This window comes from Oncorhynchus masou, unplaced genomic scaffold (assembly GCF_036934945.1).
Source record: "Oncorhynchus masou masou isolate Uvic2021 unplaced genomic scaffold, UVic_Omas_1.1 unplaced_scaffold_1356, whole genome shotgun sequence".
NCBI lineage: Eukaryota > Metazoa > Chordata > Actinopteri > Salmoniformes > Salmonidae > Oncorhynchus > Oncorhynchus masou.
In genome coordinates this window covers 14164-28228 of record NW_027003455.1, presented here as the reverse complement: position 1 = coordinate 28228, position 14065 = coordinate 14164, and the positions used below count along the sequence as shown (strand labels likewise).

The 14065-nt window shown below is 43.7% G+C and overlaps 1 protein-coding gene across 1 annotated transcript; it reads left to right on the top strand.

Annotated features, from left to right (window-relative positions):
* Nucleotides 1–1695: 1695 nt before the first annotated feature.
* LOC135530503 (homeobox protein BarH-like 1) lies at nt 1696–5350 on the top strand. The gene is made up of 4 exons (XM_064958813.1): nt 1696–2261; nt 3892–4183; nt 4433–4517; nt 4662–5350. The coding sequence occupies exons 1-4, from the start codon at nt 2054–2056 to the stop codon at nt 4827–4829; spliced, it is 753 nt and encodes a 250-aa protein (XP_064814885.1). The 5' UTR covers nt 1696–2053; the 3' UTR covers nt 4830–5350.
* Nucleotides 5351–14065: the final 8715 nt, after the last annotated feature.

Sequence of the window (14065 nt, the reverse complement as noted above, 5' to 3'; positions counted from 1 at the left end):
CATTAAGGGGGGTGGTGAGAAGGATTACTTATCCTATCCTAGGTATTCCTTGAAGAGGTGGGGTTTCAGGTGTCTCCGGAAGGTGGTGATTGACTCCGCTGTCCTGGCGTCGTGAGGGAGTTTGTTCCACCATTGGGGGGCCAGAGCAGCGAACAGTTTTGACTGGGCTGAGCGGGAACTGTACTTCCTCAATGGTAGGGAGGCGAGCAGGCCAGAGGTGGATGAACGCAGTGCCCTTGCTTGGGTGTAGGGCCTGATCAGAGTCTGGAGGTACTGCGGTGCCGTTCCCCTCACAGCTCCGTAACCCTAACCCTAACCGTAACCCTAACCCTAACCCTTTATTTAACCAGGTATTTACAGTGCCTTGCGAAAGTATTCGGTCCCTTTGAACTTTGCGACCTTTTGCCACATTTCAGGCTTAAAGATATAAAACTGTATTTTTTTGTGAAGAATCAACAACAAGTGGGACACAATCATGAAGTGGAACGACATTTATTGGATATTTCAAACTTTTTTAACAAATCAAAAACTGAAAAATTGGGCGTGAGCTTGTACCCTAACCCTTTTTTAACCAGGTATTTATATATATATTATATATAACCCTAACCCTTTATTTAACCAGGTAGGCCAGTTGAGAACAATTTCTCATTTACAACTGCGACCTGGCCAAGATAAAGCAAAGCAGTGAGACACAAACAACAACAACACAGAGTTACACATGGAATAAACAAACGTACAGTCAATAACACAATAGAAAAAATCTATATACAGTGTGTGCAAATGAGGTAAGATTAGGAGGTAAGGCTATAAATAGGCCGTAGTGGCGAAGTAATTACAATTTAGCAATTAAACACTGGAGTGAAAGATGTGCAGAAGATGAATGTGCAAGTAGAGATCCTGGGGTGCAAAGGAGAAGAAAAAAACAACAATATAGGGATGAGGTAGTTGGATAAGCTATTTACAGATGGGCTATGTACAGGTGCAGTGATCTGTGAGCTGCTCTGGCAGCTGGTGTTTAAAGATTAGTGAGGGAGATATGAGTCTCCAGCTTCAGTGATTTTTGCAATTCTTTCCAGTCATTGGCAGCAGAGAACTGGAAGGAAAGGCGGCCAAAGTAGGAATAGGCTTTTGAGGGTGGCCAGTGAAATATACCTGCTGGAGCGAGTCATCATTAATTAAGCAAACTAAGAGATTGATGCATCCGGCCATCAGTGTATATCTCCATTTCTAAACAATGTTGCATGACCTGATCTGGTATTGTTCAGTGTTTGGGTATGAATGAATTGCATGTCTTTAACAAATTGCATAGGCCTACATTTGTATACATTTCCCTGATATATTTAATCGAAATGTTTACTTTCTACAACAAAATGTTTTAACATTCATTGTAAAATGCATTTCAAAGACGTAGCCATTGGGACCTTCAAATTGACCATCTCACACCAACATTCCTTCAACATTGTGCACAATAAATCTCTCTTGCTTTCTCTGGTCAAGAGTAGATAGGCAGGCTAATGTGTCCAAACCAAATACATGCCTACTAATTTGCTTAAATAATTTGCCTATTTTAGCATGCAAAGTAGTGTTAATAGATGTTTCCTTCCTTCCTCGGGTCTGAGAGGCTGGCTCGTCTAAGGAGGGGAGGAGCATAGAAAGGAACTCTCTTATAAGCCTTGAACTGCTCCATGCATACTCTCGGCGACGCTATAGCCTACAGTAAACAGGGGTAGACCGCATTACTTGATATTGGCCGGAAATTAAACGTTATGATGACACTTTGAGGACGTTTGGTTCCATATTGCAATCTCCATAGTTGGGTTTTAGCAAAGAAACAGAATCAGAGGCAGAATCAGGACGGGCTTATTTCAGTGTCCAGTTGAGAATGTTAACTTCCAGCCCTGTACCCGAGTGACTTATTCCATCCCAGAGTTGTAAAGTGAGAAGGGACGGCTGTTTAAATGTGATTGCATGTCTCTACGGTATAGCTAGACTACCCAAGGAGGAAGAAAAAGTTTTTATTACACTCGGTCTCTCCCGCTGACCGAACTGAACCATGCAGCATCCCTTGGACTTGGGGGCTCACTACTATCTTCCGGAGGCTTACAACGACCACCGCTCCCACTCACATCGCTACCGGAGCTTCATGATCGAAGAGATTCTGACCGACCACCCGGACCATAAGGTGTCTACCCCGGCAGGGGAGCTACTCAAGTTCGGAGTACAAGCTCTGTTATCGGCACGGCCATACCACAACCACCTGGGTAGGATGCACTGCTTTTGATTCTAGCTTGTTTTAAGATGGAGGTGTGTACCCAAAAATGTGATTGTATTTGCAATAAGTCTTTGTTATATAGTATTCTCTAGACCAGGACCGAGTTTGGGAAACCCTACTCCAGATGAATGCTTTTGATTCGTTCAGGCAGTAATTGTCCCAAATGGCGCTCGTAAAACAAGTTGTTTTAATGCATCTATAAATATGAGCCTGTTTACATTTGTGTTTCTGGTATTATATACTTATTAAAAGTGCACGATCTAGGAACGTTTTAAATGTGTATACATATATATATAGGCTACAAATGGTAGGTTATAGGGCAAAGGTCAACCATGCACCCCAAAGCAATGGAGAGAAGCGCGTTACCAGTGCGTGCCCTTTTATTTAACCAGGAGAGTCAGTTAAGAACAAATTCTCATTTACAATGACTGCCTACCCCGGGCCAATTGGGACTCCCTATCACGGCCGGATGTGATACAGCCTGGATACGAACCAGGGACGCCTCTTGCACTGCATCGTTTTAGACCGCTGCGCCATTCGGGCACCCTAATTTAGTCACCGTATTTCAAAAACAACATTGTAATTTCATTGGATCTTTAAGAAGGTTTCTAAAGTATATATTGCTGTATCAAAAAAATGTAGACAAGTTTGTCTTGTGAATGTTTCCACTCGAGCGAATGTTCACACTGGGTCACCAGACTTTAGAAAGGGCGATGCGGGCCTTAAGTTTCACGCAGCGGGTCTCTGCCTTCAGAGTATTGGACTCATGTTCTTTTTCCAGTGTAGTATAATCAATCAAATGTATTTATAATGCCCTTCTTACATCAGCTAATGTCACAAAGTGCTGTACAGAAACCCAGCCGAAAACTACAAACAGCAAACAATGCAGGTGTAGAAGCACGGTGGCTCGGAAAACTCCCGAGAAAGGCCAGAACCTATTACACGTGTTTACATTGATTGGTCATGCGATTTGTAAAACTAGTCCTTGTTTATCGAATACCACTATTTATGCATTTCAGCAGTCATATGGTTCATATGAATTTGGCTCAGGGAAATTGTGTTGGTGGGTGAAAAAACACTAAGAGAGTAGTAGTGTGAAGTCACTTTACGTGTCAATATTTCGACGAGAAAGTAGATGCATTTGGTTACATATGACATTAATTGAAAAGATATTTTCGGCGTTTATACGAATATACATCTATAATGTTTATAATAATATAACTATTGCTATAAGTATTACCATAATTATAAAATAAATACAATACCATTTTACAATTAAATTATTCTTATTTGTATTGGGCCGAGGCCTATCGTAGTATAATGTAATGATATCTTAAATAGGCTACAATACTACTATGACTTAACTATTATTAAAATAATACAGATATAACAATACAATAATACTACTAATAATAATATTATAAAATAAAATGTTTTAGTGACATTTCTCTGTATTCATGTTAACCTCTATTTTTTACCAAGAGAACTGTCATCATCAGTTTGTAATTGCCAAGCTAATAGTCAAGTGTGCAGCCTATAGGCATTGTTAAATTAATTATCTTTGTGTAGACCTAGAATAATTCAATTTAAATGTGATATTGTTGGACTTTGACTTTCAGATTTGAAGGCCGACCAGTCGGGTATCCTGAAGTTCCCCATGTCGCCACTCTCTTGTTCACTTGGATCACCGTTAGGCTCTGCTCTCCTATCTGGGGCTCCAGTCCTGCACCACGGCTCAGCCTCCCACCACCTCCCGCTGGACATCCACTTCCGAAGCAAACTGGAGCACCTCGGCGACCGCAGCAGCAAGACCAAAAAGGGCCGACGGAGTAGGACAGTCTTCACTGAGCTACAGCTCATGGGCCTAGAGAAGAGATTTGAGAAACAAAAGTACCTTTCAACACCTGACAGGTATTCAAATTAATTCAATCAACTTCGTTTATCCCCAACCCCAGTTATTGGTGATGTGCGGAAAAGGCGACAGGCAGAAATAAAAACATGCAAATGCCTTATCTGCTGTTATGACTGATGAAACCAAAGAAAATATCCTCCTTTAATACCATTGACTATCGACTGCTTTTAGTTCAAGGCAGCGTCATAGTGTGCTATTAGAGAATGTAAAGGAAATCTCTCTAATCGCTTCTGTCTTTGTTCATGTAGAATAGATCTTGCTGAGTGTCTGGATCTGAGTCAACTACAAGTCAAGACCTGGTACCAGAACAGGAGAATGAAATGGAAGAAAATAGTAAGTTCTTATTTCTTATTATGAACAATATGACAAGGAGGAGAATGACTTGTCAATTATCTTGGTTTTATGGTAGGACTAAACCGTTTTATTGCGGACGGTTGAATTGTTTTAACTGAAACTTGAATCGTTTCCACTGTACAGGTCCTACAAGGAGGAGGATTGGAATCTCCAACCAAACCAAAAGGCCGTCCTAAGAAGAATTCCATCCCGTCGAGCGAGCAGCTTTCGGAGCATGAGAGGTCTCGAGACTTCAACCGTAAATCGGACTGTTCCACCTCGCCACTTTCAAACACTAACCAAGAGGAATAATAACGTTGGTGCTCCGAGCCTCCGACTAACTGACAACGAACTATCTGACGATGTTCTCCCGACATACAGCCTCTGGGATGCGTAATGTTGCATGCATGGTCGACCGTTGGATCCAAGTGCCTTGACCTTGACGTGGATATGTTGGAACTTAGAGAGCGACTCATGTTCGCCTTCCGTATGAGAGGCGGAACATGTTTTTTTTTACTACTAATCTCGCTCATCCTGGGACGATGTTACTTTTTGTATGCTATATTACATGTTCTTTCATCATCAATGTGTTCTCAATACCTACTATGTGCGTCCCTCCCCGTCACGACAAACTGATTTTACTGCTGTGGAGCGGTAGAGCGAGGAGGCATGAGAGGGGACAGAGAAACATCCATCGACCAGTAGGTACTGTTTCATTGCCTCCATTCGAAGGCCACACTTTACACACAGGTATTCTGTTCTGCTTTTGTTTGTTTTGCATATTTACATGTTTTATTCGTTTTTTTATTACAAAGATATTTTTGGATGTAATTAAATATTTTTTCACTTACACTTAATTGTTATTTTATTTGTATGTTATATTGAAAGGAAATTTGACCAAAATGGATATTTCCTGCACTCACATAAGAATGTTGATGTTGGCAGCTGGGAGGTAATTTTCCCTACAAAACATTACCATTCTGGAACACTTATAGGCCTATCCATCTGCCTTTTCCGTTCCAACGCTGTGATGTGAACAGTCGTTCACTTAATAACATTTTAGCAGTGCTACAATTTCTTGGTGGGTAGGCCAAACATTACGGACAATTCAGCGTGACATAGACAGCCCTGGGTTTATTTGAACGGAAACGAAATGTAACGACCAAAGCGAAATATGAGTGCTTAATAATATGACTTTAAGGGTAATTTAACACAAGTAGGTTAACTCCATAGAAAACTGGTCCTTGAACACTCATAACTGAGGCCTACAGGCAAATCCAATATTATAAAATCTAGTGCTCACCACCGATAATGGAAATGATAGTCATGTTTCAAATATTTCAAACATAATGATCTAATCACACGTTTTTAACTAGACAACAAATAACCTTTATCGGTCAATAATGACATCGCATATCTAAATGATCGTGTAAGGTGATAAGGCCCGAGGGCACTTCACTTTCCAACCATGGAGTCCGTTTAACACACTGTTGAGCATATCGCATACGAGTGAACAGCTTGCAGGTCTCAAATAACAACTCACCACATTAGTTTCTGATACAATAAAATAGTATCCTCCCTTTCATATTCTCATTAGGGGGATTCTGACCCGAGTTAAGCCCGCATAAATCAACATATCAACCTTCCCATAGTAAAGTTATGAAATGCTGTGCCATTATGCAGCATTTACATTGTAAGGCCTTTTAACTTGCTACCCCGACATTCTCTGTCATGTTAAATATGAACCACTATCATTATCGACCGTCAGTAGGCCTAATGACCACACATAGGCCTATTTAACTGCAAATTAACTGTTCGTTTCCTTCAGTCGGTGTAGCCTACACTCATTCCATTTAATTACACTGTTAGTTCACTTCAGTTGGTATAGCCTACATTATCATTCCATTTAATTACGCTGTTAGTTCCCTTCAGTTGGTATAGCCTACATTATCATTCCATTTAATTACATAGTTTCATTTACCTTAATTTGCTTCCACTGTAAACGCCGTCATGGCCATGCGGTTGTTTCTGAGGACCATTAGTAACAGTTGATAATAAAAAAAAAAAAGTGCAGACCTTTTTTCAAATAAAGGTTCAATAAATAAAATAAAGACCAAGCCGCAACAATTTGAACCCAACACATGGGGCAATACCTGGCCGTGTCATCACACAGTTCCATGGTTAGTGCAGGTAATAGACGAGGGTATAACCTACTATTGTACAGTATTCTCCCTGTCATAATTCTATGTATACTAATCTTCCAACATTACCATGGGTTGAAGAACTGAACGAACCCAACCACTGCTTTCTTTCTTTCAGGCTTAAAGGTTCTTCAAACCTATTTTTTAAATGTTAGAATTTTTATTTAACCTTTATCTAAATGATTCATAAACACTTTCCCAAACCTAAATAATCTACAAGATCAGAGTATTTTTTTTAAATCTACCAATTGCTGAGACAGATGAATATGCATATATTAACTGATCCTTAACATTCTGAACCCATTCTCTCGTGTCTGTCGACAAAATTCAAAATTACAAAGTACACTGTATTTAAAGGGGGTGGTTTAAGATACATTTACTGAAAACAATATCGAATTAAAATTCCGCAAGAAAATCTGTCGGCTAGCAAGTTTTCAGCGGTTGGAAAGGCGTAAATTCCTAAATCGGAATCGAGAATAGTATGCTATGAGAATAGTATGCTATTCACCAGCTATTCCTTTTGGGTGGAGATCAAAGAAATGACGGTGTGGCAGAGGTGTGTCTACAGATATGTCGTATTCTGACCTTGACTTAAGGTTCCAAGTGGAACAACATCTTACTTTAATTTTCCCGACAGAAATGACACCATTCTCCATGCACTGCCATGTAAATACACACATTCGTCCCATTTTCAGCAACAATTGGCAGATTTAAAAATACGCAAACTTTTAAAAAATGATTTTAATTGAACCTTTATTTAAACAGGAAAAGCCCATTGAGACCCATAGTATCTTTTTTCAAGGGAGACCTGGCCAGAAGGCAGCAACAATTTTTAAAATATTTTTTATTTATTTTACCTTTATTTAACTAGGCAAGGCAGTTAAGAACAAATTCTTATTTTCAATGACGGCCTAGGAACAGTGGGTTAACTGCCTGTTCAGAGGCAGAACGACATTACATCATTAAAACATACAACAACATGATCCAGCCTTTAAAAAAATCATTTACACTCCTCTGTAACAGAGTCTCCCATCAATATTTTAAATCCATTCAGTGGCACTAACATATCTAGATGAAGCATGGATTGCAGACTATTTCATGAGTCTGGTGCACAAGAAGAGAAGGCAGTCTTGCCTAATACTGTGAAAGTCCTGGGGACTTTACGTAGCAACCACCTAGGAGACCAGGTATGGTAACTGCTGCTGGTGAAGGAGACCAGACTGCAGAGGTAAAGAGGAGTTTACCTGCTGGTGGTGAAGGAGACCAGACTACAGAGGTAAAGAGGGAGTTTACCTGCTGGTGGTGAAGGAGAGCAGACTGCAGAGGTAAAGAGGGAGTTTACCTGCTGGTGGTGAAGGAGACCAGACTACAGAGGTAAAGAGGGAGTTTACCTGCTGGTGGTGAAGGAGAGCAGACTGCAGAGGTAAAGAGGGAGTTTACCTGCTGGTGGTGGAGACCAGACTACAGAGGTAAAGAGGGAGTTTACCTGCTGGTGGTGGAGACCAGACTACAGAGGTAAAGAGGGAGTTTACCTGCTGGTGGTGAAGGAGACCAGACTGCAGAGGTAAAGAGGAGTTTACCTGCTGGTGGTGGAGACCAGACTACAGAGGTAAAGAGGGAGTTTACCTGCTGGTGGTGGAGACCAGACTACAGAGGTAAAGAGGAGTTTACCTGCTGCTGGTGGTGGAGACCAGACTACAGAGGGAGTTTACCTTCTGGTGGTGAAGGAGACCAGACTACAAAGGTAAAGAAGGAGTTTACCTACTGGTGGTGAAGGAGACCAGACTACAGAGGTAAAGAGGGAGTTTACCTTCTGGTGGTGAAGGAGACCAGACTACAGAGGGAGTTTACCTTCTGGTGGTGAAGAGGACCAGACTACAGAGGTAAAGAGGGAGTTTACCTGCTGGTGGTGGAGACCAGACTACAGAGGGAGTTTACCTGCTGGTGGTGAAGGAGACCAGACCACAGAGGTAAAGAGGGAGTTTACCTGCTGGTGGTGAAGGAGACCAGACTGCAGAGGTAAAGAGGGAGTTTACCTGCTGGTGGTGGAGACCAGACTACAGAGGTAAAGAGGGAGTTTACCTGCTGGTGGTGGAGACCAGACTACAGAGGTAAAGAGGGAGTTTACCTGCTGGTGGTGGAGACCAGACTACAGAGGGAGTTTACCTGCTGGTGGGGAAGGAGACCAGACCACAGAGGTAAAGAGGGAGTTTACCTGCTGGTGGTGAAGGAGACCAGACTACAGAGGGAGTTTACCTTCTGGTGGTGAAGGAGACCAGACTACCGAGGTAAAGAGGGAGTTTACCTGCTGGTGGTGAAGGAGACCAGACTACAGAGGGAGTTTACCTGCTGGTGGTGAAGGAGACCAGACTACAGAGGTAAAGAGGGAGTTTACCTGCTGGTGGTGAAGGAGACCAGACTACAGAGGTAAAGAGGGAGTTTACCTACTGGTGGTGAAGGAGTCCAGACTACAGAGGGAGTTTACCTGCTGGTGGTGAAGGAGACCAGACTACAGAGGTAAAGAGGGAGTTTACCTGCTGGTGGTGAAGGAGACCAGACTACTGAGGTAAAGAAGGAGTTTACCTGCTGGTGTGGAAGGAGACCAGACCACAGAGGTAAAGAGGGAGTTTACCTGCTGGTGGGGAAGGAGACCAGACCACAGAGGTAAAGAGGGAGTTTACCCAAAAGGGCTTTGTTGATGAACACATACACATGTATATTTCTGTGCATATAGAGTGAGGTCCAACCTACCATTTGATACAATGTGCAATGGTGGGTGAGTGACTTGGCACCTGTAATAAAGTGCAAGGATGCATGATATACACAGTCCAGTCTCTGTAAGATGGAGGAGGTTGCATGCATATACAACAAGTCACCATAATCAATTACAGAGAGAAAAGTGGCCTGAACAAGCTTCTTTCTAGACATAAGTGGGAAGCAAGCCTTATTACAAAAACAATAACCCAGTTTCAATTTAAGCTTTGTCACAAGATTATCCATATGAAATTTAAAGGACAACAAATCCCTGGATATTTGTAGGATGACGCTTTTTCAATGGATAAGCCATCAGATGTGACCATGCTAACCTTCTCTGGCAGAGTTCAGGCTCTGGTAAAGGTAATTAATTTAGTTTTTGGTACATTCAAGACCAGTTTGAGACCAAACTGGGAGGGAGGCCTACAGTGACTGAAAAGCAGTCTGGAGCTCTTCAACAGCCTGAACCAGAGAAGGAGTACATGAATAGATGACTATCATCTGCTGGTTGCATCCCATTTCTCAAATCATGAATAAAAATTGAGAACAACACAGGAGCTAAAATAGAACCCTGGGGCACACCTCTATTAATCCCCAGAAAGCTAGACTTGTGATTGTCAGTATATAACACATTCTGTTCTGTCAGAAAGGTAGTTCCTAAACCAATTTACTGCCCCTTCACTGAGACCAATGTTTCTGAGTCTAGCTAACAACAATTCATGGTCAACTGAATCAAAGGAATTTGATCAATCCACAAACAGAGCAGCACAGTGTTGCTTTTTATCAATGCATTAATGATGTTGTTTGCCACTGCCATAGCTGCAGTTGTGGTGCTGTACCCTGATCTAAAGCCAGACTGAACCCCACTCGGTAGGTTCTTTTCAATGAAGATGTTTTTTAACTGTGAGTTCACTAGGGATTCAGATTCTTTGGCCAGGATAGGGAGTTCCCTAGGGATTCATAGACTTTGACCAGGGTAGGGAGTTCACTAGGGATTCATAGACTTTGACCAGGGTAGGGAGTTCACTAGGGATTCATAGACTTTGGCCAGGATAGGGAGTTCCCTAGGGATTCATATACTTTGGCCATGATAGGGAGTTCACTAGGGATTCATAGACTTTGGCCAGGATAGGGAGTTCCCTAGGGATTCATAGACTTTGGCCATGATAGGGAGTTCACTAGGGATCCATAGACTTTGGCCAGGATAGGGAGTTTGAAGATAGGATGATAGTTATTAGCATCTGAGGAATCTCCACCCTTTAGCAGTGGGAGGACATCCGCTGAATTCCAAATGCTGGGTATGGAATTGGTCAAGAGACTCAAGTTGAAAATGTCAGCCACAGGTTCAGTAATAATACCAGCTGGTATCTTTAAGAGGTAGGGGTCCAGGTTGTCTAGACCTGCAGACATTTTAGTGTCTATTGCCTTTAGTGCTTTATAGACCTCAGCATAAGAAACAGGCTCAAAGTTAAAATGGTTCACATGAGGGCCTATATCATAGTTTACTGTAACAGAGCTGACATTAGAGGCCTGGGCCCCACCATTATCAACAACAGAACCAGCAGATATGAAATGCTTGTTAAAACCCCTACAATATCTGCTTTATCCTTCACTTCATTAGAATCCATCATTAAATAGCCAGGACGGCCAGAGGATACATTAGATCCTGACACTGATTTGATTAGCTTCCAGAACTTGGTAGGGTTGTTTAGGTTCTCTGTGACTGCATTTAAATAGTCATCTGATTTGGACTTCCTGATCAATCCTGTGCATTTGTTTCTTAGCGCTATGAAGGAGGCCCAGACAACAGCAGCATTTGTATGTCTAGCTTGAGCCCAAGATATATGCAATCCCACCCTTCTTCTCTTTCCTGGCAACCCAATGGTGGAACCAGCTTCCTCCTGAAGCTAGGACAGCAGAGTCCCTGTCCATCTTCCCCCCTGAAGCTAGGACAGCAGAGTCCCTGTCCATCTTCCTCCTGAAGCTAGGACAGCAGAGTCCCTGTCCATCTTCTGAAAACATCTGAAACCCTACCTCTATAAAGAGTTTTTTAAATCATCCTAAAATAATCTGACAATCTTGAAAGTTATCATATTCAATTCATTAATAATTGATTGGAAGGTGGATGCAAGTTGACAATAGTGGTTGAACAATAGTCCCATATATGTACTTGAATAATCCTCACAAATCATGGAACAGGTTTAAACTGCTATTTATGATCTGAGTTCCATAACGATTCAAATAGGCAAATAAGTATTGCAGAGAGTTAGCCTAATATGAGCCACTAATGCTAGCAACCTTCTGGAACAACTACATGGAAGTGACAGCAAAGAAAGTTAGATGGAATGGATTGATACAACATGTAGGTCACAAACTGAAGGAAACTAACACTACAGTTATAAATGTCTGTGTCACGTTCTTCTAAATGAGCAGACTAAGGAGCAGCGTGAGTATAGTTCCACATCTTTAATTACAAAGTGAAACTGGAAACATAACAACAAAACGTACAAAGACCCGTGACAACGTAGTGCTTAAACACACTAACACAAACAATATCCCATAACCTACAGGTGGAAAAAAATGCTACTTAAGTATGAGCCCCAATTAGAGACAACAATAGTCAGCTGCCTCTATTTGGGGATCATACCAAAACCCCAACATAGAAAAAACAACCTAGAACCCCACATAGAAAATATAAACTATACTAACCCCCCAGTCACGCCCTAACCTACTCCACCATAGAAAATAAAGGGCTCTCTATGGTCAGGACGTGTCTAGACTGGGCATCGGTGCAGAGCAAGACTCCTGCCTTGGAGCAGGACTGGACGCCGTGCTCGGAATGTGCATCGGCGCAGGGGGCTCCGGACCGTGGACCATCGCCGGAAGCTCCGGACCGTGGACCATCGCCGGAGGCTCTGGACCGTGGACCATCGCCGGAGGCTCCGGACCGTGGACCATCGCCGGAGGCTCCGGACTGGGGAGGTGCACTGGAGGCCTTATGCGTGGGGCCGGCACAGGTGGCCCCGGACTGGTGAAATGCACTTCAGGGGGAGTGCGAGGAGCAGGCACAGGACGCACCGGACTGGGGACACGCACTTCAAGGAGAGTGCGAGGAGCAGGCACAGGACGTACCTGACCAAGGCGCAGCGTGGGTATAGTTCCACATCTTTAATTACAAAGTGAAACTGGAAACATAACAACAAAACTTACAAAGACTCGTGACAACGTAGTGCTCAAACACACTAACACAAACAATATCCCATAACCCACAGGTGGAAAAAATATACTGAAGTATGATCCCCAATTAGAGACAACGATAGTCAGTTGCCTCTATTTCGGAATCATACCAAAACCCCAAAATAGAAAAAATAACCTAGAACCCCACATAGAAAATATAAACTAGACTAACCCCCCAGTCACGCCCTGACCTACTCCACACCATAGAAAATAAAGCCTCTCTATGGTCAGGACGTGTGTAACGGCTTTCTTCTGTTGAAGGAGAGGCGGACCAAAACGCAGCGTGGTTATTTAGATACATCTTTAATAAAGATGAAAATAGAACAATATACAAAAACAAGAAACGTGAAAAAACAAAAACAGCCCTATCTGGTGTAACAAACACAAAGACAGGAACAATCACCCACAAACCCCAACACCAAACAGGCTACCTAAATATGGTTCCCAATCAGAGACAATGACTAACACCTGCCTCTGATTGAGAACCATATCAGGCCAAACACAGAAACAGACAAACTAGACACACAACATAGAATGCCCACTCAGATCACACCCTGACCAAACAAAACATAGAAACATACAAAGTAAACTATGGTCAGGGTGTGACAGTACCCCCACCCAAGGTGCGGACTCCGGCCGCAAAACCTGAACCTATTGGGGAGGGTCTGGGTGGGCATCTGTCCGCGGTGGCGGCTCCGGTGCTGGACGTGGCCCCCACTTCACCATAGTCTTAGTCCGCCACATTATCCACTTCAGCCGTGGCCTCCTAACCACGGCGACCCTTCTAAATGACCCCACTGGACTGAGAGGCAGCTCGGGACAGAGGGGCAGCTCGGGACAGAGGGGCAGCTCGGGACAGAGGGGCAGCTCGGGACAGAGGGGCAGCTCGGGACAGAGAGGCTCTGGTTCCTCAGACTCCGGCAGCGCCCGACAGGCGGGAGACTCCGGTAGCGCCACGAGAGGCGGGAGACTCCGGCAGCGCCCGAGAGGCGGGAGACTCCGGCAGCGCCCGAGAGGCGGGAGACTCCGGCAGCGCCCGACAGGCGGGAGACTCCGGCAGCGCCCGACAGGCGGGAGACTCCGGCAGCGCCCGACAGGCGGGAGACTCCGGCAGCGCCCGACAGGTGAGGCGCACTGTTAGCCTGATGCGTGGTGCTGGAACTGGTGGTACTGATCCGAGGACACGCACAGGAAGCCTGGTGCGGGAAGCTGCCACCGGAGGGCTGGTGCGTGGTGGTGGTACTGGATAGACCGGACCGTGCAGGCGCACTGGAGCTCTTGAGCACCGAGCCTGCCCAACCTTACCTGGTTGAATGCTCCCGGTCGCCCTGCCAGTGCGGTGAGGTGGAATAGCCC